The following is a 26076-nucleotide window of genomic DNA, read 5'->3' as shown; positions in this document are numbered from 1 at the left end:
AAGAGGACAAGTTTATTTAAAACTTTTAGATTCTTATGTATTTAGATCATTTCGGAACGAGATAATGAGATAGTTGTCTTTCAGTCTAATTGAGTTCCTAAGCTCCTGGCTGTTGGCTGTCACCCCTTTCAAACTTTGCTTTAACTTTCCTTCCCTTAGAAATCTGATCCTGGTGTCTCCATTTACTCTTCCTGGGCTGATAACCTGGTGAAGGCTGGGTGCACTGGAGGGCAGAAAGTGACTTAATGGGATTGAGGAGCTAAATAACCTTTCACGGGAAACAAGATAATCAAACCTCTTTTGCTCGCCTGTAATGGCTGAAAGAGAAAGCGCCAGCTGAGAAGAAAGCTGGGAAATGAAACCATCATTTCCAAACGTCCTGTCATTTCCCCCGTCACGTGGTTTCCGCGCTACCCTTACGCATCGTCAACCCATCAGCTGGGGTTGCTTCGTGCATTTAATGATTCGCAGCGCACACAGCCTCGTGACTACGTGGTAATTTTAGCGTGCGTGCGTGCGTGCGGCATGCGTGCGTGCGTGTGTAGGCTCCGTATCTTCAAGGCCTGGAGGATCCCACGGTACCACTTTCAGCTGAAGTTGCTAACTAGCATGGAGCGCACCTAAAACTCCGGCTGGGGGCACGCCAGCCCATCCACGTTTCCGATTAAAGCTGGTGATTTTTCCTTTTGAAATTAGTTAGTGTCTATATCTCTCTTCCTCTCCCTCCTACGACCACGTTTATGGGAACCCTTGCATTCAGGGAGTCCAAAGATGTATAAAATAAACATTTCTTCCATCTGGCATAAAGGAAACTAACGATAACCTATTGTATAGACTAAGAGGTTGAGGCTTTTGAAGGCCGATAATGCATGCCACGTTGGGAAAAAAAGAAGCAAACTCAGGTCCTTTAACGCTCAGTCCAGAGCCTGGACTCCCTGTACGGCAGGTTGCTATACCTCATTCTTCTAAACAATAGAAGGAATATGACATCAACATTAAAAACAAAAAGCAAAAACAAAAAACCTTTGAAAAAGAAAAAAAGTTACCCATAATGCCCCTAAATGGCAAGAGCATTTTTTTTTGTATGCTACCTTTCAGTTTTGTCGATATGCAAAATACATTTTCACAGATAGATTATAATATGCCTGTATCCTACTATCTTCTAGCTCACATCATAATAGCATAAATATTTCCATACTATCTCACACTCCAACGAATTTTTCAAAATGGTTCCACAATACCATATGCTGAGTCCATATAACATTATCTAATTGGTTCTCTATGGTTCAAAATAATCAAAATAATATCTAATTGGTTCTCTATGGCTCAAAATAAAGAATATTTATATTGTTTATTTTTATTTTATAATTTTAAAATACAATTATAGACAACACTGCAATGAACATGTTTGTGCATCTAGGGTCCTTTTTTCTTTTTTCCCGTTCGATTGCTTCTTTGAATAATTTCCAGAAACCGAAGTATAGGGTTGAAGGTTGTGACCATTTTTAGGGCCCCTGATATGCATGTCACAAGGCTTTACAAAGCTTCCTCCATTTACACCACCATTGGTGGAAAATCATTTTACCACAATCTCCTTAACACTGGGAGATGTTAGGTTGAGGGGGAAAGTAACTACTTATCAGTTACTTGTATTTATTTAATCACTGGTAAGGCTATCTTTTTATTCCATGTGTTGGTACACTTTTTTTTTTCCTTATGTAAATTGCAATTTTATACCTTTGCCCAATTTTCTGTTGGATTCCTGAAATTACCCTATAAACCTAGAGCAGAAGACAGTAGAAGGGTCAGACAGGGGGTCTAGACCTTGGTTCTAATCCTTGTTTTGCTACTAAGTTCCCATGTGATCCTTAGTAAGTGGCAATGAGGAGTGGAAAGAGTGGCTTAGGAGTCTGACTTGAAATCAAACCTGGACTCTCCCACTTACTAGTTGTGTGATTCTGAGCAATTTCCGTAGCCTCTCTCAGTCCCGGTTTCCTAATAAGTAATGTGAGGGTAATGACTCCAGCCTTACCAGTTAGCCTACAAAGGGAATGAGAATTTGTGTAAATCACATAGATGCCCCATAAATGGCAGCCACTACTCTTCCCGGGGTTGCAGGGACACAAACTATATAACGAAGGTATGGAATAGCAAGTCTCTGAGATCCTCTCCCACTCAAAGGGTCTCTAACTTTTCCCTCTTACACTTTCCAGGATCTTCTCTGAAGTCCTGGAATCCCTTGAGGATATCTTCGTGGAAGGTAAGGAAGTGTGTTATGGAGGACTCATCCCAACTTCTTGTTTCTTACTGTGCTGCTTAAGTACTGAATAATGGAGGATTTTAAGGTTAGAGACGGTGGTCTGAACTAGGTTACAAATGCCTAAAGGCAGAATAGAGAGCCCTGCCTCAGAATCTCCCTTCCCTCCCATCCCCTGAAACTTGGCCTCTAGAATGACAAAATATTCTGGTTAAATTTTGAATAGAGTAGACAATAAAGGCGAGAACAGGATAGATTTGAAATCATTAGCATACAAAGAATGAAACTAAATTTCACTAATATATGGTAAAGAATGTTTAAATTGGGTCACATGGCTGGCTTAGTCTGTGGAGCATGACTATTGATCTTGGGGCTGTGTGTTTGAGCCCCACATCGGGGGTAAAATTACCTAAAAACAAAAAGAATGTTTAAATTATTCAAGAAGCTGTACAATAAGGAGTAAAAACCATGATATGAGTCAGGATTGTGCCACTATTATTAAAAAGAGGACAACCTCACTATGATGTTAGATGGTATTAAGAAGAAGACGACATTCCTCTCCCTGAATGTCCTTCTTCCCTAACCATCCAGACCTCATAATCTTTGAAGGCCCACTCACGAGGCCATCTGGTTCCCCAGAGCTGAATTTAATCTCACCTCCCTCGGATGCCCAAAGCACTTCACACTTGAACTGTGGCTCTTTATATACTTGCCTCACCTTAAGGACTGTAAGCTCTTTGAGGACAGATTCTATGACTAATTCATTTTTGTATCACTCAATATCATACTAATGACCCTCAGTCAATATTTAACGAATGAACTGGAACAGAATTCTCCCACTATGCTAGACATCTGAGTCTATGTGGGTCCAGAGCCTCAGAGATAAGCAAAATAATTGGAGCAGGTTCAGAATAGAATAATGAAACAAACAGGATTAAAGAGTGAGAGAAACAGAATCTATATTGGGGGGGGGGGGGAGCAAAATCAAAGGAATTCAGCCTCCAGAAGTGAGCTTTGGAAAGTAATATCAAGGGAACTTCAACTATAGTAAAGGGATAATTAAAAGGAGGCCTGAAATTCTTTTATTGGAGCAAAACAAAAAATTACTCAGATGTTAATGGGGCAATATGGACAAGGCGTGCTGAAGAACTTCCAGAGTATAGACACTAGGGTGGTGTGAGAGGTGGGAGAGGTCAGTGCCATGCCTTCCATGCCTGCAGTAAGAAAGCATCTGACGATGAGAAAGACTCTGGTAAGTTGTTTTTGCAAAATTACTTGTGAAACAATTGTAAGCTTTCAAGTCTTAGGAATTTTTTTTTTCCCCCTAAGATGCGGAAACCTGTTTTAAAGGAGAAGGGGGATTTAGTCCAGGAAAGAATGGGAGAGACTCAAGTCTGGGATTTGGAAGGCAAAATGGGACCAACCCACAGAGAGAGACAGCCTTTGATGTCCTGCCGATCAAGGACCAGGGCTTAAGGACCAGACTCTTAAATCACGTGGCATTTACTACCCCAGATTTAAAAAAAAAAAAAAAAAAAATAACTTTTGTGGATCAGTGAATATGGTTCAAACTGGCTAGCTTCCAAAATCAGTCTTAACTTTCCAAGGGTAACATTTGGAAGTCTCCTTGTAGGAACAGAGTGGAGCCAGTTTCTAGAAAGGGCAGCTTAATAATTTTCTACTCCCCCCCTCCCCCAAATCATTAAACGGTGTTCCTTTCCCAGAGCCCAAGTTCATGCTGAGGGCAAAGGGAATTAAACGAAGAAGCTGAACCTGCAGCTAAGATTAGAGAGCAGCCCAAGGACCTAATTTTAGGTTCTTGCTGCCCCAGCTGACATTCTGCGCTGCCGGTTCAGCCACGAGGACCAGAAGTGTGGCTGCGAGCCGGTGACCGAGAGTGGAAACCATCCCCCTGGCCATCTGCGGAAGCAATTAGCTTGCTGTTGGGTGTGTTTTGAGAGAGACGACCAATAATTTCTCCATTGACAAATGTTTCTTCAGGTGTTCGAAGCGAGTCAGTAAGGGAACATGTCAGCGCTTGGCAGAAGCTCCCCCATGCTTGCTTTCTAATATTCATGCTTCTCCACTTAAGAGCGTGCTCCAAAAGGGAACCAATCTTGGAAACCCCGAATTTTGAATTTTTGTGGCGAGTAACCCCCAGCTTTCCTCTGGCCATGCGCTGAGGGCCACAACGTGGGGAAAGTCTCAGCTTTGGCAAAACAGACAGGGGTCGATGGGATGGGTTCTTGCACGTTGTGGGGAATCTTTCTGCTACTCTTCCACTGGGAAGGAGGCTGGCCCTCCAATCCACACATATTTCGCAGCCACAGGTTTCATGCTTAGATTGTCTTCTTCAGAGGGTAGACAATAAGAGCTGGCATCTCCCAGATCAAAGGGGAAACAGAATATATTTTAAAGTGACAACTCTGTTCTCCTGCAACCTAATAAAGCCAGAATAATGAAATGATATAGATAGAAGCCCCTACATGCTTCCATACTGAAACGCCACCAGAGAGCAAAATGTCCTGCGTAATTGCGGCAGGGAGACTCTTTACAAACCACGCACAGAAGTAGGTCTTATTTTTGTGTGATTCTTACGCCCAGGGCAGCCCACCACCGAGACGGGGATTCTGGGTCCCTGCAGGCTGGCTCTGGGTTCCTGCAAAGGAGGCTCTTCATAAAGGCTAATTGCCGTGGGCAATGACAGAGCAGGCTGGCACCGCTGGGCCAAGGGAGTGCGACCCTCTGTAGAATGGTCCTCGGTGAGAGCCCAGAGCCCACCGTTGTCAAGGTGCAAGGTGCCATCCAGCCCCTGCAGCGCTCCCCTGTCTCTCTCTCCGATTTTCCTGATAGCTTTGTTTTCCCTGTCTGCTTGTCCCACGTCCTGTCTGTCGGTCCGTCTCTAAGCCTGTTTGGGGCCCCCCCTCCCGCAGGCACACACATACACAGACGCACACACCCGCACACACCCAGTCCCGCCACCCCCTTCCCCGTCTCTTGGCGCCGGCCCTTTCATCTTCTCCCTCGGGGACTGGAGATGTCGCTGCAGGAAGTGCTTGTCGGCGGAGGCAGCAGCGGCAGAGCCCCGTGGCTTTGACAAACCTCATTTAATTGGGAGGAAGCCAGGAGAATTTGAAAGAACTGAAACATCCACGAAACTCCTTTTATCAGGCATAATTTAAACTCTGCATGGAAAAACCCCTATATGTATAAAGAAAAGTCAACTTCCCTCCTGCTGTGAGCACTCCTCGGCTCCCCCCCAGCACAGGCAGGCTCCTGCAAGATTCCATCTTTTCATTTTTCTAAAAGTGTCAAAGTAGATTTGGGCTCTGTGGCTGGGTGAACAGAGAAGAAATACAGATGGGTCTCTCTCTTAGCCCCGCACGTGCGTGTTCTCTCTCTCTCTCTCTCTCTCACACACACACACACACACACACACACACACTCAGGCGCCGCAGAGCCCCTCTGTTGGTGGCTCTGCTTCAGATGGCCAGGGAGAATCAAAACCCAAGTTTCTAACAACACATCAGTTTGGACAGTGGCTGTTTCTGGCTAATCACTTTCCATCAGATAAAAGCTCCAGCCTCGGATGTTTTGAAGGACCCCGGGGGTTCTCAGCAAAACGAAAAATAGATGCCGGAGGAGGGCCCATGACGGAAATTTCATTAAGTGGAGAGAAGGGAGCGTGAGTGTGTAAGAGGGCAAGAGCGTGAGTGTGTGCGCACGTGCACGCTCCTGAATGTGTGTTTTTGCCTGAAAGGCTAGTTCCAAGTCCCACGCCCAAGAGAAGAAGGCTGAAGGGGGACCTGGGGGCGTAGAGTGGGAACAGGCGAGAGGACGGGGGTACAGAGGGAGTTGGGTATTGGAAAGGGAGTAACGTAGTGGAGGTGGCCTGGAGTGTTTTCTGTTCCACCACATGCCACACAGGGCCCCTCCCCTCCTTCCAAATTCCACTCCAGATTCACCTCCAGTCCAGACTCTCTCATTTGTGTGATTCTAGTTCCTCCAAGGAGCTGCCTTTAGCACACACATATTCTCTCGGCATCTGTAGCTGATTATGCACAGACTTCAGCTGTTTAGATATGATTTGTGCTAATATGTGTACAAGGGCGCCCTGTTTCCTCTTCCTCACCCCCTTTTCCTCCCACACCGTAGGATCCTTGAGGTCAAGGACAAGCCTCTTTTTTCCCTCAATCTTTATAGCACTTAATATGTTCTTGACACTTAACGGCAACTTCATAAATCCTGATGACTCACTCTTCCTACAGGGTTAAGTAAGACATTAACCCCCGTTGTATGATTATGGTTATTTTTGGAGATCCGAAATAACTCATTTTAATAATAAAATGCCTTAAGAAGTCCCAAACTCAGAGCTTTGGGCTGGGGCAGGACAATGTCCTAGATACAGCGGAGCCACATTCACAGACCCTGGAGGCTTTGGCTAGACTGAATGTCTATGCCTCTGGGGCAGCAGCTCTGTCCTCTGTCCTCATTGTCACACTACACACCACGCCAGGTCCCTCTTCCCAGGCCGAGCCCCTACACCTTCCTTATTAGCTTTCCCCCCCTCCTGCTTAGGGCTTCTAAAGATTGTTTTCAGTTGCATGATGATTGTTTCCAAAGAAACCCCACCTAAAGATGGTCTCCCCCAAAACAGCCGGGCCATGACCGCACTGTCCACATCCTTTGCCTTGCCCTTCCTGGCCACATTCCGAGAAACATGAGGAGAGCTCCAGCCACATGATCCCTCAGCAGATTTCAGATTTAGAGGATGACTTCAGGCCCGGGCAGCAAGGCAGATTTCAGGGTAACTTGTGTCCCCCCGCCCTTCCCCCGTGGGCGTCTGGCCTGGAAGGATGTGCCCCTCCTCCCAGCACCCTTCCCCACCAGCGCTCCACCGGGCACTTCCTTCAGCAGCATCAAATTACCAATCAAGACAGGCCAGCTCTCCTCTTGTGACATCTCCATGTCACCGATCATCTTACTCTCTATGGAGAGAAGGGGGTAGCGGCAAACTTTGGTTTTGCTTCTCCTGGCAGATGCTAGGGAAAAGAAACAAGTCAGTGGCAACTTTCATCTCATCCAATTTCTAAGAGCGTCTATGTGAAATGTTTGGATCGTTACAAGGAGGTCTGTGTCACCTCAGCCCACCAGGGCTTTTGAGTTTTAGAGACTCTCGTAGAAAACTCTGGCAAGATTGGGTCCCCTGTTGCTTCTCTCCCTGGTAACTCGATCCCTAAGCTCATTTCCGGTTGCAAATATTGTGATTCCCCAGTACTTGGAGAAAACATTTAGACGCTGAGACTTACATGCGTGCGTGCACACACACACACACACACACACACACACACAGGCACGTGGCAGCTCCGTCACTCACCATCGGGAAGCCGGTGCAGCTGAGATGGCAGGGAACTGAAATACTCATGAACCAGGGCCTCCTGGGCCGAGACGCGGTCTCTAGGAAAGCCTCTCAGCATTTGGGAGGCCAGGTCCTCAGCTTCTGGAGCCCTGCCCAACCTGGAAAAGGGGAAGAGAAAAAGAATTTCTCTAAAGGCCTCCCTTCTGAAAAACAAAGCAGGGAAGAAGAAAGGGAGAGAAAAGGAGATGGCTAGGAGAACATTTCAAGTCACGTTTTCCTGAGATCAGCCAGGTTGATGGCACGTGGAAAAATGACCGACCCACTGGAAAGTTTACCCGTCCTCGGTGTGCTCTCTCTCATTCAGCCTCCACCGTCGCCCCCCCTGCCCCCGCCATGGGGTCCGGGTACCATGTATATATACATAAAGGACCCAGAAGTAGAATTATAGAAGCAGAAATGTGTAATTAAGGATGCTGCTTTGTGGGATGGTGCCCCCCCAAGCAGAAAAGCCCAGTTGGGTATATTGTAAGGACTGCAAGCATAGCTTCCCGGAGGGGAGGGAAGATTAGAGGTAATTTTGGAGGGTGAATCTTGGGTGTAAAACACACTTACTCCCAGTGTTTCTGAAGCTCAGCCCCCAGGGTATTATCTAAGATGCTCTCTTGGTTCCCCCTGAGAAGGAGCATAGAAAGAGGTAACTCTTTTTATGCCCAGAGAGATAACTCTTCAAGTGCCCAGATTATAGTAAGGACAAATCCTCAAGTGGACCCGTGTTGCATTGTAAATTTGGAGAAGAGCAAATCTATTAGTTGAGCATCTACTATGTGCTAGTAGGTGGCTGGCTCTGGAAGATACAGGAAAGACTCTGTCTTCTGGCAGCTTAGTCTAGGGGAGGAGTCAGACACTAAGCAAGTTATCATAGAGATGTATAAACACCTGTGCAGAAAAGGCCCAGATATCTGACTTAGACTGGGAAGAGCTGGTCAGGGAAGGCTTCCCTGAGGAAGAAGCATTTGAGCTGAGAGCTGAGGAATTAGGCAGTGGAGAGGCATGTATGAGCCCAATAGAGACCCAGGGGATGAGGGGAGAAGAGTGAGTTTAAGAAGACGAAGAAAGGCCAGTTGGCTGGCCTGGGACCAAGGGAGAGAGGGGACAGGTATGAAGCTGGGAGGGTAGCAGGGGCTGATCCTGCAGGATTTGTGAGCCGTAATTTTCCTATTTACTTATAATGTTTGAAAGTCTTTGCTGTTCCACGAGACCCAAAACTGTGCAGGAAGCAATTAACCGCAGGACTGATGTCTGACATTCAGAATTAGGTTGCGTGGCCATGCAAATCTCCAATTAAGCAAAAATAAATGGGCTTATTTAATGTCGAATGTGCATACCAACTTAAATGGACAAAGAACTGATATTCTTTCCCTGCCCGGGGACCATGACATGGTGAAGCTGCAAACCCTGGCCCAGAGATGTAAGTGGCCTAATATTTGCATAAGATTTACCTAAGAGAATTTTGGGTATCTGATTCCCATGACATACAACTCTTTGTACAAACAGATAACTTTACCTTCAAACTCGGCAGTCATTGCTTCATAGACTTAAGATGGAGGAAAATTTGCAAATGCCCAGTCCTTGCCAATTTCCAGGCTAGTTAAAAGAGAAGGGAACATGGGGTGGAGGCCTGCTCATTAGCTTGCAGCTTGAGAAAAGGCCAGCAGGCATTTGGTCCCTCCAGGGTGCCCTCCCCAGATGCAGGTTTTCAGGGCCAATGAAGGGGGCTTTGGAGTGGGGAACGTGTTATAGATCACTAGGGCCTAGTACCAATCTGGAGAGACATTCAAGGAAAATCTTGCAAAAAAAATTTTATCTAGCGCATCGTTGCTATAGGGGGTGGGGTGAAATGTGTGCCAAAATCATGCCCTGAACCCACTCCATGAAACTCCAGGGCGTGGATGGGTGGGTAGGTGTTGATGCTGGGGGGCAGTGATGCATCCAGCAGCCTCCACAATCCCACCCCAATCAATGGTTGGTTCTCTCCACATACTCCTACCCATTGGCCCATTGGAATCATTACAGAATAGCTCTCTAGGTGGGGCTTAGGAGCTGCAATCTCATTGGACAAGGAAGGCCGGGGGACCTATTTTGAACTTGAGTTAGCAGGGCATGCATACTCTTTGTATTTAGACTGTGGTTGTGTTGGGTGGCTGGAGAAGCCAGGAAGGGCTGATGGAACTTCTTACACGGGTAGTGGGGACTCATATATAAAGAACTGGTCATCGCCAACAAACGAAAGAAAGGCGAGCAGATACTGATCAGCAATATGAAGGCTTCTTTTTTAGGACTTCCCTTTTCAACTAACCCAACCCTTCCCTCAAGAGTGTGTCAAGGTTTTTAGTGGTCCCCACATTCTGTTCCAGGTTCATGGCCCCTACGCTATGATGGTTACCACCCTTTTCTTCAGCTCCTTCCTCTCGTGGGCCAAGTGCATGTTGGTCTTCCCTGTATAAACCAAGTCTGTGCCCTCCTGAATACGAGCCTTTACGAGCAGCGCTTACAGTGGGACCACCCATTCTGGCCAAGAGTCCTGATGATCTCTACCTTGTGACTGGCACATTGCACTCTCATTTGGGAGCTGAGACAAGAGCCTTGGGAATACAAATGTTGCTTCTTTGAGCACAGATGCTAATTGACTTCCATGTTTGTATGGAACATGCCATCTTCTTTCTGCCATCTACACTCTTGCTTACAGCCCACTGCCTTTATCATCACATTTCTATAATTTGCCACCTCCTCTAACTCTTGTTAGGGCGATTCTTCACTGGTTATAATTACTTTGGAAATGAAAATTGGCATGAAAGGTGACATTAACAAATATTAATTTGCCCACCAATGCCTTTCCACATAGGCTACATGTTAATCAATATTATGTGTTAGAGGGAAAGAAACCATAAGAGAGTCTTAATGGTAGAGGACAAACTGAGGGTTGATGGAGGGAGGTGGGTGGGGGATGGGACAGAGGAGTGATGAGTATTAAGGAGGTCACTGGTTGTGACGGGCACTGGGTGTTGTATGTAAGTGATGAAACACTGAATTCTACTCTTGAAACCAATATTACACTATATGTTGACTAACTAGAATTTAAATAAAATTTTGGGGAAAAAAAAGACGAAAAAATATTATGTGTTAGGCTTGTGATGTTAAATACCAAACATGCCAGGAGCATCTTGGAAGGATTAGGAGAACCCACCTACCCAGTTAATGATCGTCTGTTATTAAAGACAAAAATATCCTCTGAGGAACCCCTCCTTCTAATAACATTTCTAGAACCAAGAAGGGTTCCATTCCCAACATAATACATATTTATTGTAGAATACTTAGAAAATGCAGAGAAAGAGAATTAAAACCATCCCATCACTCTGAGATAACCCCTTTTACTCAAAGATGATCACTATTGTTTTGATGTTCAGTTTTTCTTCTTTAGTCCTTTATTTTTAAGTGGGTGTATTTTTTTATTTTACAAAGAAAGGGAGATCATACTCTACATGCAGTTATAACCTACTTTTCCCACTTGAAGATCTCCATCATCTTCCCAGGCCTTTGAATAGGCTTCTAGGATATTATATTAATAGCTGCCTGGCATTCTGTTATGTGGGCATTCCATAATTTTCATAGCCGGACCTTTTTTTTTTTTTTAAGGACTTTTTACTTATTTGACACAGAGAGAGAGAGAGAAAGAGAGAGATCACAAGGAGGCAAAGCAGGCAGAGAGAGAGAGAGAGAGGAGGAAGCAGGCTCCCGTTGAGCAGAGAGCCGGACCAGAGAGCCTGATGTGGGGCTCGATCCCAGAACCCTGAGACCATGACCTGAGCTGAAGGCAGAGGCTCCAACCCACTGAGCTGCCCAGGCGCCCCCATAGCCAGACCTTTATCTGAGTTGTGTCCTTTTTGTTGGGTTTGAGGGGTGAGAGGCTACCATTAAAATCATGCTCTGACATCCTTGATGGGAAATCTTTGTGTGCCTGCGCAATGATTTCCTAAATATGAGTCCTGAGAAATGAAATCCCGGGGTTGAGGGACGTACAACACGTTGAAGTTTCTGATTAAGCATATGAGCTAGTTGTACCCATTCCCATTTCCACCAGCAGTCTGGGAGAGTTCCTGTCTGTGTCGCAGAAAACAAATTGGTTCCAGCAGACCTGAATTGTCACAGACCTCGCTTGTAAAAGTTGCAGAAAGGATTAAAATGGTAAATCAATTGGGCAGGAAGTGCTGGGTGTGAGGACACCCACACTTATTTCTGGAAGTCCAGAATAGAAACACAAACAATAAAACAAAAGGAAGATGAGGCTCTGTGGTTGTGTGGCGCTCTATCCACTGGCCATCACAGGACACATCGAAAATCTGGTGGTTCTCCAGGGCCCGAGGCAATGACCTTGATTTCCCAGTCCAGGCTGGCTCTGAGTATAAAATTCTCCACTGCAGCTACCGCCATTCACCTTTCCAGGGCAAGGACGTTATCTATCTACAGTGCAAGGCCAGTCATTGTCAGCTCACCTGGGTTCTTTGCTGTTTTCCCCTGGATCTATAGAGAGAGGAAAAGGGCAGGGATAGAGTGGGCACTTTTTTTGTTTTTTTTTTCAATTGGTTTTTATTTGGAAGTAATTTCAGGTTTGCAGAAGAACTGCACGAGTAGTCCCCAGAGTTACGTGTTTACCAGCTTCCCCTAGTGTTAGCATTCTACAGAACTGTAGTCAAATGATCAAAGGCAAGCACTTAATATTGGCACAATGCTCTTAACTGAGCTGCAGGCATTATTCAAATATCGTGTTGCTGTTGTTGTTTTCCAATAATGACCTTTCTGTTGTTGTTCCAAGAGGGGGGGTCCTTTTTTAATGCTGCCAGTTCAGGACACGGTGAAGCAGGCACCCACAATGAGAACTATATCCAACCCTGGGAAGAAACAACATCAAAGAAGCTGTTATCTTCCAATCAATCTGACAAGTGGGTGTGCGCTTCCTAGGCCCTTGTCTGTAGGGTCACCATCCAACCCCAGGCGGTGCCCTGGGCTATATTCATGGCCCGCACAGGCTTCTTCTGCACCTTGCAGAAATCCTGTAGGAAAGCGGGGGCTACCTTCGCTCCTCTTTACCCATCACACTTGCCACCCGACTCGGTGGACAAAGTCACAGAGACCTGTGTACCAGATGGGTCTGGGCTCTGCCTTCCTGAGTCTGGTGACCGTGGCCAGGTTGCGTCACTTCTTAGAACTTCGGTTTCCACCTCTTGGAACCAGGACTTTGATTTGTGAGGAATAAATGAAATAATGCATCACGAACATTCCACCTAGCCTTGGTTGAACCCCCAAGTCCTTCTCAGAGCCAAGAATTTTCTCACGGGGTCATCTAGACCAGTGCTGTCCAACAGAACCTTCCGTGACGATGCAAATGCGCTAGTTCTGCCCCCTCTGATATGTTAACCACTACTCACATGTGGCTGTTGGACCCTTGAAATGTGACAAGTGCAGCCAAGCAACTAAGTTCAAAATTTAATTTTAATCACTTTAAATTTAAAGAGCCGCATGTTGCTAGTGGCCACTGTATCAGGTGGCACGTCCCTAGACATTCTCCTTGGTTTGAAGATGTGAGCAAAGAGAAACCAGAAGCTTGAGATAAAGCAAAGCTTGAGCTGGGATGAGGCAGAGGTGGTGGGTCTTGTGTGTGGTCAGAGAAGGTAGAAGGATGAATACTCAGGGAATCCAAGTCCTGCTCAGCCCAGGAGGAAGGGCTGGTGTAGTGATAGCAGGAGGCTCTGGAATGTTCTTCGGCCCATGCAGCAGTGCCCACAGCAGCCGCGCAGGGTAGTAATGTGGTTAGCAGGTTTGGAGTCACCGTTTATTTTGGAAACCAATAGTGAAATGGAAGAAAGTCCTAGAGTGGGGCTAAAATCCAAACGTCTCTAGCGGGGTGATGGGGAGCCTGACTGTGCCGACAAGAGAAAGTTTGCACATCTTGCATGAAAGGGTAAATAGCAGTTCTGGTTCCGGGGAACCTGTCTCCGAAACCTGGAGGGGTTTCAGGCGACACGGTGAGCCCTCAGACATGAGCAGAGCCCTGCCGAGGAGACCTGTCCCTCCCAACAAGAGGTCCTCGGTAGCCTGCAGCTCTATGTTCTGACCTCTCTGGGCTCTGATATTCACTCTCCACGGGGGCTTTTTTTTTTTTTTTTTTTTTTAGCACAAGAACAGTAAGCATGAAAAAATCAAATAAAATTCAGTTGGGTTAAACCCTACCACATTTTCAGGGAAGGACGACATACAAACATTCAGTTAGGATCTCTTCCCCTCTCCCCACCTGCGCGAGCGTGTTTTTCTTTTGACATTCGAGCTGTTTCCCCTTCTCTGACGTTTTCCTCACTGCCCTTTTTGCCTCCTCACTGAAGCAAAAAGAACAGAGCCTCCGCTAATTACTCTCAGATCAAATAATACTGGTTATTGTAATTGGTCATTGTCCGAAAACACTGAGTTCTTCTTAGCCCTGAGGTTGCCTGGCACGGCTTAGTTAGCTAACTATTCCGGGAATGTCTCTATTATCTGTTTTACTTTGTAAAAGAAACTAGGGATTTGTTGAAAGCTGGTAATAAAAGTCTGCCCTGGTCTGAGCCGAGACTGCGTGGAGAGGGCCTGGGAAAGCATGACCTCCATGAATCAAGTTGCCCCCCCCCTCCAATAGCCACTCAATGATGTTATTTGGTTTCTCTGTGTCGGAGAATAATAAACCCACTAGGTTTTCTTGCAGGCCAACATTCCCTCATTCTCAGGGCCTCGGACATGGTCGAGGGGCACAAAACAATTTTAATGACCAAACTCACTGAAAGTAAAATGGTTCATAGAGAAAGACGGACACACTCACAGGTGGCTGGCTCTCCCGGAGGCATCTTCCGGGCCCTGTAGGCCTCCAGAGATCAGGTGCTCAGGGGCTGCGTGTTTGGTGGACTGAGGGTCAGGAGGTTGAGGCCCTGCTTGAAAGAGGCTTTCCCAGGTGGTGCTTACCTGTCCCAGACAATCTGAAGGCGTCGAGGCTTCGGCAGTGGGAACCATTCTGGAAAGCATACACAGACACGTTAGAAACCAGAAACAACCCTAAAATCCTATTGCCAAAATATTATCAAAATTCTGCTCGTTCTTCTCAGCTTGAACAAAGAGAGTTCAGGCTTCAGGTGGGCAGAGTGAACACACTGAGTTTTCATGATTCTGTGGAAGGTCACTATTATGGGTTGAATTGTGTCCCCCTAAAACTGATACATCAAGGTACCTCAGAATCTGACCTTATACGGAACTAGGTCATTGCAGTTGTAATTAGTTAAGATGAGGTCATAGGTGTGGGCCCTAATCTACTGTGACTGGTGTCTTCTTAAAAAAAGGGAAGATTTGAACACAGAGACAGATACATATGAGAGAAACGACACAAAAGGACCCGAGGAGAAGACAGCCGTCCACAAGCCAAGGAGAGAGGCCCCGAACAGATGCTTCCCTCAGTGCCCTCTCAGAAGGGAACAATCCTGCCAATTCCTCAACTTCAGAGCTATCTAGCCTCCAGCACGGTGAGACAACAAATTTCTGTGGCTTAAGCCACTCAGACTGTGGTCCTTTGTCACGGCAGCCCTAGCAAACTCACACAGTCACGAGATTCACTCAAGTCAAAACACATCTATTGAACACCTACTGTGCGCCGAATGTGTACCAAGCGCCTGGGAGACTAAGAAAGAAACCAACAGAACCCCCTCCCCTTGCAGAGCCCACAATTCATTAGAGAACAAAGCACGCATGTGCGCACACAACACATGTGAAAAGTCGGGTGATGAACGGTGGGGTTGTCTCAAAGGCTCAACATGGTGAGAAAGGAATGGGGCTAATTTTATGTCACTTGCAGTAAAAATGGAAGTGAATTCTGGCTTGAATAATCCAAAATGGATGATGAAAAGATTTGTCCTTTCCTTTGCCACACTCTTTACAACGTTTGCGTGTGAATATGTCTGTCTCTGTTATTCTTGGTATTGACACTATTTAACCCCAAATAAAACTACCATAAAAAGGGACAATTTCTCATTCATTCAAGAAGTACTAACTGAACACTTATTCTATGTAAAGGTGATAAGGGGAGCTCTAGCGTTATAAGAGGATGTTCCGTATCAGATTCCTCTATTTCCTGCTCTAAATCGAGAAAAGATTATTTTAACTCGCATTTATTTTCATATGCATGAAAATAAAATAAAATAATATGTATGCTTTACACTTTTCTTGGGCCTGAAATGTATGTGTTTTGTCTTTAAAAGATGTCTTCTTCCAGCTCCAATAGGAATAGGATAGATTATTTATCTGGTTTATCCAACCAAGAACGTAATTGTAGTTGGGCAAAAAAATGATTTTGATAATACTGGTGTATTTCTGTCTGTATATGCATTAAAAAAAAAAAAAAGAGCTGGAAGACTATCCATCTGATAGGGATAGTGGTTCTGGGGCTTACCCCTTTACTTCTAGGCTTATTTTCTTAAATTTATTTTTTTAATAAAAAACACATTATTTTGTAACTTTGAAAGTAAGTTCAATTAAAACTAGAATTTATAGTGCCAAGACTTGTAGCGTGAAATGAGTGATCAAAGAAAGTGATTTCAGCGGAGTTTTCAAGGTCAAGTGTAATCAAATGAGAGCCTCTCTGCTGGTGGTTTCCTAGTCCCACGTAGGCACGGAGGGAAGAGCTTGTATATACAGCTTCTTCATCCTCCCTCTAGACGATTGCGCCTAAATTTAAATAACCAGTAAAACTAGGTAAGAATATCTGGTATCTGTTTAGAATGTTTATTTCCGAACCACTTTCTGCTGCCTGTTTACGGTTCCTTCCTGGCCAAACAAAATTAAAATATTTTCTCATTCAGTCATAAACCAATTTCCAGTCAACATAATGAAATCCATTTCCGTGCTCTCCCGTGTTTTGTTTTTCCCTGCCTAGAGCCCGTTGCTCTGTGTTTTGGGGGCCTTTGGTATTTTAGAACTCTTTCCAACTTTTGCATTGTTCTTGCAGAACGTGGATTTGGAATTGGCTGAGTCCGGACTCAAAGACAGCACCTCGGGTTTGCAACTGCAGCAGCTGCTTCGCTGCGCCCTCAAGCAAGGTGGTTTAACCATCACCAGCCGGCTCCCTTAACCCAAGCTGGAGGTCATATTCGCCTCTCAAGGACAAAGTGATTCGTTGAATTCATTGGGATTTGTCAGATGATGAATGTTAAGGGCCTGCCTCTGAGCACAAAACAAAACCATTCCTACTCTTCTTTTTCTTCCTTTGAGAAATGGTGGGCAACCGAAAGCCCATGGTTAGGACTCTGGAGCTGGGTTTTAAGAACGTAGCATGGCCCTCACCAGCTGTGTAACCTGGGGGTGTTGTTGTCTCACCTTCCAGAAGCCTCGGGGCCTCACATCCCGTCTACAGAAGAGGGATGATGATAGTTCCTGCTCCACTGAGTTCGTGTTAGCATCAGGGCGGTAAGGGTCACGTTGGTATTCCCTCACCGTTTGCCTCTTTTCTTTCTGCCTCTTCTCTGGTCCGACGGACCACATTTTCCTCTCTCCTCTCAGGTGTTTCTGCCTAATGCTTCTCCTTCAATAACTCGCCATTTCATGGCCCTGAAACTCTAACGCGCTCCGAGCCCTAGTTCTTACATGCCCCACCTGATTTCTCCTGAGTCTTCAGTGTGGGTCCGAGGTGTGCTTTTTAGCTGTGTATCTCCCTTCTGTCACTTGTGAGCTCTGAGATTTGGGGGAAATTAACGTCTCTGGTTTAGTAACGCAGAAGTTTCCAAATCTGTAAAATGGGAATAACTTTCCAGTTACTTGGGAGGACGAGATAAGATGAGGCACTTGGCAATAGAGGAGGAGGGGCTCGACAAATGTTCATCTTAGTCCTTTTCCTTTTCTTCATCTCTCATCCTGGAGAGGTAGGAGGGTCTAACTCCGTGTTTCTCAAGCCACGCTGCATGTTAGCATCACCTGGGAGAAGTTCTGGCCTGAAAGGAACGCCAAGCTTCACCCCACAGAGTGTGATCCAGTGCGCGTGTGGACAGCCCAGCATTGCTGTCATTGCGGTTGTCATTATTGTTCTTCCTAATCTCCAGATGTTCCTGGTGTGGCGCCCAGTGAGGCAGAAGGTGCTGGTGTGCAAGAAGGGTGGGGTCGACCCCTCATCAGTGACTCCCCCACCCTTCTCTGAGGCTTGTTGCCTCAAGTGAGCTAGTTGTGAAAATATAACTAATCAATGTATATCAAAATGGCAGAACGTAGCGTCTGATGCAGACTTCTGTTTCCAAGGAGGGGAACGAGGAAGCATGACAGGGGAAAGATCGGTCCTCAGAAATGCTGCAATGAAAGGGTGACCTGGACGAGTCATCCCAGGAGGCAAATTAACGACATTGAACTTGAGGTTCCAGGTCTTGCCAGACTGTGCCTGACTCTCTTCTCCCATGTGTTTTGTAGCTACATTAGAGCAGATGGAGGGGTTGATGGGCCCAGGGCATAGTCAGGTCACTGTTCGTGACTGTGGTCTACCCTCCCGCTCACATGCAGATAACCTCATGCTGGATGACCTTGCCTCTCTCCCATTGATTTTTCCCGGTAGTTAAACTGCAAGAGATCAATGAGAGAATGATCGACAGATAGGCATTTTGCACAGCACCGTTTCAAGAGGTGTTTGTTTTTCTGGCTTCAGGAGCCGCTAAAAGAACGGGGCTCTCGGTAGCTTATTTCCCTCCTCTTTCCAAAAATGACGGTGAATCCACAGACCAAATTTTTCTCCATCTCCTCCTACTGCCTTTCTTTTTAAAGGAGTTCTCATTTGAATTCAATTGGAATTTGAAGTAGGAATGGCGAAGTAAGTTGCAAAAGGAAACTTAAAAAGCCGAACATAGTAATTTCCGAACCAAATGGAATTAAATTAAAATGAGGGCAGAATGTTGCTCCCATACTAAAACACCACCTTTTCCCCCAAGTCCTAATTCACAAGTGAAATAAGAAAGCTCATTTACAACAGATCCAAGTCAACAGAGATTTGCTGGTTGACTGATAAACCATCACCAGCACCCTGTTGAGGCTTCGCTCAAGGTAAAACATTTTCTGGTTTCCATAATCTTACCACAGTGCCCTAAGGTTATCTTATAACGCAGCCTACTGAACGACACCTCTGGAATATCCCAAATACAATGCATTCTTGAGATACCATACATTTAAATAGTTGATAATGTTGTTAGCCTCAAGCAGTAACTTTAAAACCTCATTGCAAAAATCTGTAGCTCTTTTCCTAACCCCACCTCCCCTCCTTAACCACACTCACGCCCTCACAGCCACTGATGACTCCCGTAATCTTTGACTCAAGGAGCCTAAGCATGGCCCTTCTGGTGCTTACCTAGGCTGTAGACTTTTTGGCTGTCATCAACAGGATGCAGAAAGCTGGTGCTCTGAGGAAGTACGCTCCTCGGCCTCTGAACCTGGTGCCCCAACTCCCATTAGTAGCTTATCGCTTTTCTAACCCTGCCTCAAAACTTCCTGTGGATTCTAAGAAAAGATTCCAGCCTCTGCAGCCTCTGGCTAAGGTAATAGTCTTTGCAAAGGAAGGGGAGGCCACGCCTTGCTCCTGGTGGGTGCAGAAAGCAAAGGGACCGAGCATAATCAGAAGGCTCTCGCTCCTCTCCCTAGGGCGGGAGGTTGGGGGAGTACCATGTTTAACGTCCGGTCCACCCCCACAAATGATGTTTGAGCTACAGCTTTTTTTTTTTTTTTTGAAGATTTTATGATGTAATCTCTACACCCAACGTAGGGCTCAAACTTACAACCCTGAGATCAAGAGTCAGGCACTCTACAGACTGAACCGGCCAGGTGCCCCGAGCTAAAGCCTGATCATGTCATCTGGTGTGTATGGTGTTTCATGATGAATCAGGGGATATTATTTACCACTTCCCTATGGCTGTCACCACTATTTAAGGGTCATTCGGTGTGCTCAGCACTGCGCTGACGCAGACATGGTATTGCCTGTCCCCGACGAGCTTATGGCCCTATGATTTTCATGGTATTGTGATTACTGTCATCTCCTGGTCTTCTCCAGCCCCTCTGGCTCTTCCTTCTCATTCCCCAAACACCCCCTTTCCCTCTGCCTGACCCCTCAAGACTGGGGCCCCAGGGTTCTAGCCTAGTCTTCTTTCTCTTCTCATTCTCCCTTGGATTACTGAATGCACACTGGAGTTTCAAATACCTCTTTAATCAATTACTTCCAATTTTGTATTTTTACACTGGACTCTTAAAATCATGGGCTTGTATTTCTGATTGCTTTTTAGATATGTTCATTTAGCTATCCCATAGATACTGTGATCGCAAAATGTTCCAATCTCTACTCACCACTTTCCCCACAGTTCCTTCCCCCTTTCTTTCCTGTGCCAGTGAATGGACCGCCCAGTCACCCGCTGGAGATCCATTGGTTTCTCCCTCACAACTCAAATCCCCTTGACTCTACTACCTACATGTTCTTTAGAGCTGCCCCCTCCGTTCCTTCTCCGTCACCACTGCTCTAGCTGAGACTTAGTATTTGCCTTCTAGAATCTCAATCATGGCCACATTGCATCTGATCTCCTTGCGCACCTGCTGGTGTAGGGATGGACTGTGTTGTGCATCGGGCAGATGGACTTGGGTTCGGATACACCGCCAGTTTAATTCTACATATAGTATTTCAAGCAATTTTTAATTTAAATCCTGCCGTATCACTTCCTTGTTAAAAATTATCCAATGCCTTTTCTTTGCTTATTGGTCAAAGTCCAAATCCTTGGCTGACTACAAAGTACTTCCCAGTCTGGTCCCCATCTATACTTCCAGGTTAATCTCCAGCAATGGACCACCACAAAGCTAACATTCTAGCTTCCTTGAGCAGTTTTACCTGCTTGGTATAATGTCAAATAAGCCTGCTTTCTTGTTTCTTTGGGTCAAGTTCCTTTGTCTGGAATGTCTTTCCTCTCTTGCTCACCTGGAGAAAGCCCACTTAGTCATATTTGAGACCCAGCTGTCTCTCTCAAACAGTCCCTAGATTCCCCAAACTAAGGGGGCTTTTTTCTTGTGTTCCCAGAGGCCCCCAAGGGATGCTGCTATAATAATACTTTCCAAGTTGTATTATTTATAGTTTTCCCCTCCAGACTGCATTCTTTGAGGGCAGGTATCAATGTCTTATTTATTTATTTGTCTTCAAGATTTTATTTATTCATTTGACAGAGAGAGACACAGTGAGAGAGGGAACACACAAGTAGGGGGAACGGGAGAGGGAGAAGCAGGCTTCCTGCTGAGCAGGGAGCCCCACTCGGGGCTCGGTCCCAGACTCTGGCTGCTTAACTTCCGAGCCACCCAGATGCCCCTCGATGTCTTATTTATTTTTTAATCTCCTAGTCCCTAGCACCTAGCATTCGTAAATATTTGTTAAATGAATGAAAAATTGATGCTTGGATACAAAATAAAAGTGAAATAAATTTACTAAACTTTATCCTTAAAAGGTAAACCTACCACAAGAAAGCCTACTTGTGGGTCTTGCTTTATGTCTTACAGAGATGGGTGGGACAAGACCCTGGCCGTGAACGTGGGGGAGGGGCCTACAGGTAGAGCCATTTCCATGATGTTTGGAATCTTAAGGCTCCTTTTCTTTAGCTGAAAAGGAATAGGGCAGGGTTTTACTTAAAACAAAAAAATTCTTTTTTTACCTGCTTTTCCTCATTTGCAATTTTTCCTAATCTTAACTACTTTAAGATCATCTAGTCCTCCTCAATAAAAACTAATAACTGCCACCAAATAAATTAAAGATGAGAAAACTAAAAATAAATGAAGAAACTATTAATGAAGATCAAAGTAGGCTGTGTATCTAAATGAATTTCACGGACTGATTAGGGGACGGGTTAATAAAGATGTTAATAGTAACTCCCCGGGGGGCTTTCCGCAGCCTTGCAGTAGTGCAGTGGTAATGAGCCCAATCAGGGTTCACAGGGTAGCTCTGGTAAGCCAGGGCTGCCTGGGTCCCAGGATGGGGACTCCACTCACATTGCATTCCAAAAACATGTCACCAAGCTTACAGACTCTAAAACCAAGTCTAGTTAGAAGGACAGAATCATTTGGAAATGAACTTGGAGTGTTCATTTTTAGCTGCCTCCCACTCTAGGGCTTTGTTTTATTACTATAGCATCATATTTGCCCTTCAGTAGCTGGAAAGCAAGGTGGAATACAGCTGTGCGCATCACCTTGAACTCCAACAGCTCTAGCCATTCTGAGCTCCCCCTTCCTGGCTAGGTGACCCGAGGCCAGACACATACCTTCCTGAGCCTCGGTTCTCTCATCTGTGAAGTAGGAATGACAACACTGCCCCTAACCGATAAGGCTGTGTGAATCAAAGTAAAATAATGTAGGTAAGGTACCCAACTTGAGCTAGAGCTCAATAAACAGTAGTTATTATTATCCGGAAATAAGGTGGCTAATAACTTATATATACTTTCTTGGCCAAGTGGGCAGAACGAGGATTATTAGAGACTAGAGGGTGTGATTCGGGGTAGACTTGCACGTTTTCTAACTCCTGGTCACTGATTTCAGTGAACGAGTATGTATTGACTCATGACTATGTGCCTCTTAGGGGGCACGTATAAATTACTAGAAACCCTACAAGTGGTCAGGGTTGCTCGGCAGACATCCTTCGCCCTCTTTCTACCATAAGAGGCTTGGGGTGAAGTCAACAAAGGGAACACTGATGTCTTCTGTGATGCAGTACTTTACTGGCCACCTGCAGACACTGAGGGTTCTGCCAGGGAACAGCCCATGTCATAGTGGGCAGGCTTCTCACAGCATTTTAAGTGTGTGTGGGGGGGTGCAGAATGGAGCCTTCACCAGAAGAGAGAGCCTTAACAGGTGCCCACACTGGCTTGGGTAGAAATTTGGAAACTGAGGGTCAGCTCTTAGGGACTTAGAATTCAGGCACGGTTGAGGCCCAAGCCAGCAAACACAGAGGTCAGTTCTGGCACAGAGAGGTATGCCTAACACCTAGAGGGAAGTTAAAAATTCCAGGGGAGCTAAACATTAAAAACAGGCATAGCTTCACGGGGCACCTGGGTGCCTCAGTCGGTTAAACGTCCCACTGGTTTCTGCTCAGGTCATGATCTCATGGGTGGGGAGATGGAGTTCCTCATTCAGCAGGGAGTCTGCTGGAAGATTCTCTCCATCTGACCCTCCCCCACCTCTTCTCATGCTCTCTCTCAAATAAATCAATAAATCTTAAAAAAAAAAAAAAAAGAAGAAGAAGAAGAAGAAGGTATAACTTCAATTCTCACACACCTGCACTGAGTCTGAACCCTGGCAGGTCACCGAAGCAGGGAAGGAACTTCCTCACTGAGTAAAACAATGAGAACTAACTTACTGTGTGCACCTACTAGAACTTAGGAACCATGGCAGATAAGGTCCAGTTAATTTCATTTCTTTATCAGAACGACCCTGCAAAATGAGGCAGAGGGATGCGGCGTGGCTGATGGGAAGAGAACCAGTCTGGATGCGGACTGGCTCCTCTGCAAGCTAGGAAATGCCTCTGGGGACCTGCGAGAAAACCCGCTTCCTTGTGCCTAACACAGCGCTCCTCAGCGGCACGGCCCAGGCAGGCAGTACCGAGAAGTAGCAGTTAACGTGTGTTCTGTGCCCGGTGCGTGGAACACTTTGAAAAGGACAGGATTGTTCCCATTTTGCAGATGAGGGAACTTCTTCAAGTGCCCCAGGTGGTAATAGGTGGGGCTTGGACTTCCATTTTGTGAGGTGCTGATGTCCATAAGTAAAACCTCCCTTAGCAGTAGTTTCCCCCGTTTGAGCCCATGAATAACCCCCTTGGCTAACCGCTCACGGGACGCAGCAGATACTGCCTTACCTTGTGTTCGCCGCAACCACACAAAGCCCGGCTCACAAGCCTTGGAGCCCAAAGCGTGGTGGCTCTTTGCCTTCCCAATAGAGACAAGCATCATTTTAGATTGCGGTCATCATCTGTCCCACAGTGGTGTCAGATGAAGAGAAGCTCTCGCACTGGATTTCAGGTCAAAAGAAAACATTCCAGGTGTAAGGGGAGATGGCTAGAATGTTCTGTCTGTATTCCACGCCTCTTATTTTTTGCTTCCACCTGGTGGTCAGAGGTTGAAAAAGCAGGCGTCCTCAAGATGACTGGGCGTCCCCAGGAGCCGTTTGCCTCTGGTTTCTAGTACATCTGATTTTGGGTCCCCACAGAGCTTTTAGTGCTGCTTTTCTGCCTTTTGATTTCCACTAAGTTCCTCCAGTGGAGAATCTTTCCGTGCGCATCGTTCTTTCCCGGGGCTGAAAGAACCAGGATAATCCCGGATGTTTCCTGCTGCTGAGCTCATGTCACAAATCAGGCATGATTTTCAGCAGATATTTCTTTAAAAGTTTGAAGGCCTCTGCGGACTCTGTTCCCTTCTTAATGGGAACGAGCATCAAAGAGACAGGAACGAAATGCTTTGCTCGCACATCAGGACCTAATTGCCAATTTGGCAAATGCATTGACTAGTGTCATGCACTGTTATTTCTAAATCCTCTCCTGTCCTTGACCCCCAGTATCTAGATGTAAACTTGGAACCATTAGTGGAGAAGGATAAAGTCTTCTGGTGCCTCAAATGGAATTGAGAGGGATTTAAACTTCGTGCTTTTGAGTGTAGTGAAATGAACCCAGCAGTCCATTAATGCTAGGATTGGAGCTCACACAGCATGAGCCCTTTCAAAATCCGTGTTTAAGGAAGCAAACAGCCACGGCAGACCCTTTCATTGGAGCAGAAGGAGTTGGATGAGACAATCAATGACACGTTAAAAACCACAACTGGGCTGCAATCATGTGGGCACCAAAAAAAAAAAAAAAAAAAAGTTCTTCTTTATCCACAGAATCTTTGCATCTAATGAGATGGTGACTGGACAACCTCCAGAGGAATAAGGGCTCCGTTTACTCGCACTGAGAAACGTCTAAATATTTAGCTGTTACTCCGAAAAGCCTTACATGATTCTGTAGCAAACTAGTCTCTAAGGTATGATCTTATTAGCTTTATATTGCCATTGGAAAATCTATTTAAAGAGAATTTGGAAAAGAAAAGAAGGAAGATTCTACCACTGAAAGTAGAAAGGTTAGCTTAATTTTTTTTTTTCTTCTTCCCAAATGAACTGTTGTCTCTGTCCTCCAAATACTTAGTTTAGGTCCAATCCCATGAGGATTAATACTTTCTCTTAATGGATTCTAAATGGTTCTCCATTTCTTATATATGTGTTATTCCTGTTGGTTTTAGTGGGATTCAAAGTGCTTGAGGCTCAAAAGGGGAGGGGCTCCTGAGTGCATTTTGCGGGGTGCAGGTGGGGGGAGAGAAAGCTAAGAGGGCCAGGGAACTTTGTAGAATGTCTCTATGGGTTCACCCTTTAAATTCACACTAGTGTCTTTTGTGAGCAGATTTCAGCCAAGACCAATATCCAGTTTGCTTTAAGCTTCTGGGATCCTCTCTGCCGTAAACCTAGTACATCCCCGATAGGGCATCAATCGGGACTTTACCCTTTCCAGACTTTCTGGTGGTAGAATCCTCTCCAGCAATGTTGCTGTTTATTATTGTTTATACTGTTTATTATTGCTTCCTATGGACTCCTACTAAGGATCACCAAAACGCACACCGCCACCCCTCCCCCGGCTGGAGGCCAGCGCAGCCCCTGTTCACCTCCAGTTTGATTAATGTGTCTTGGCTAATTGTGTGAAAGATGGCAGGCCTTTAGCAAGTGTGACCAGTTTATTGTTCAGCCAATCACAGGCGCCTCAGTTAGCATGTGAAAAGGGGGTGTTTTGTGGGGGGGGGAGGGTGAGTGTTCTGGCGGCTGAGTCAAAGGCAGAGCATTTTGGGGGGTCACAGAACAACACCCACTTCTTTGAGGGGATGTTACTATGCTCTACTAAACCTGTAAACCTCGTACTCAAAGCACTTTTTTTCTCCTCCCTCTTTTTTCAAGATCTTTTTTTCCCATGGTGCGAGCAGGCAAGCCACTGGCTACCATGCAGATGGAGTTCACGTTCCAGGGTTTTTAATATTTCACTTTTATATTTCTGTTAGAGAATGATCCTGCTGAGAGTCTGGGAATCGGTGCTCGTCAGAACCCCCTCACTGACACTTGGATATATTGCTCTGAAAGCTATCCCAGGAGAAAAGATTAAACAAAAAAAAGCCTACTTTTCAAAGCCTACTTCTCAATCTGCCCACATCAAAATAAGACAACTGGCCCTTTGAAGTAGAGGACACAGAGTTCTCAGGCAGCTTGCTTAAAATGGGGGAGGGCGGGAGGAAAGAGGGAAGGAAGGAAGGAAGGAAGGAAGGAAGGAAGGAAGGAAGGAAGGAAGGAA

At 45.7% G+C, this 26076-nt stretch overlaps 1 protein-coding gene across 1 annotated transcript in view; it reads right to left on the bottom strand.

The window, feature by feature from the left end:
* The window catches only part of CDK15 (cyclin dependent kinase 15), an 80374-nt gene that overhangs the window by 5369 nt on the left and 48929 nt on the right, over positions 1 to 26076 (bottom strand). The window contains exons 11-12 of the mRNA XM_059392637.1: positions 14661 to 14709; positions 7635 to 7774 (exon numbers count right to left, since the gene is read on the bottom strand). Coding sequence (XP_059248620.1) covers positions 7635 to 7774; positions 14661 to 14709 — 189 coding nt within the window. The remainder of the gene's footprint in view (positions 1 to 7634; positions 7775 to 14660; positions 14710 to 26076) is intronic.

This window comes from Mustela nigripes, chromosome 3, assembly GCF_022355385.1.
Source record: "Mustela nigripes isolate SB6536 chromosome 3, MUSNIG.SB6536, whole genome shotgun sequence".
NCBI lineage: Eukaryota > Metazoa > Chordata > Mammalia > Carnivora > Mustelidae > Mustela > Mustela nigripes.
This window is presented reverse-complemented; position numbering and strand designations above follow the sequence as displayed.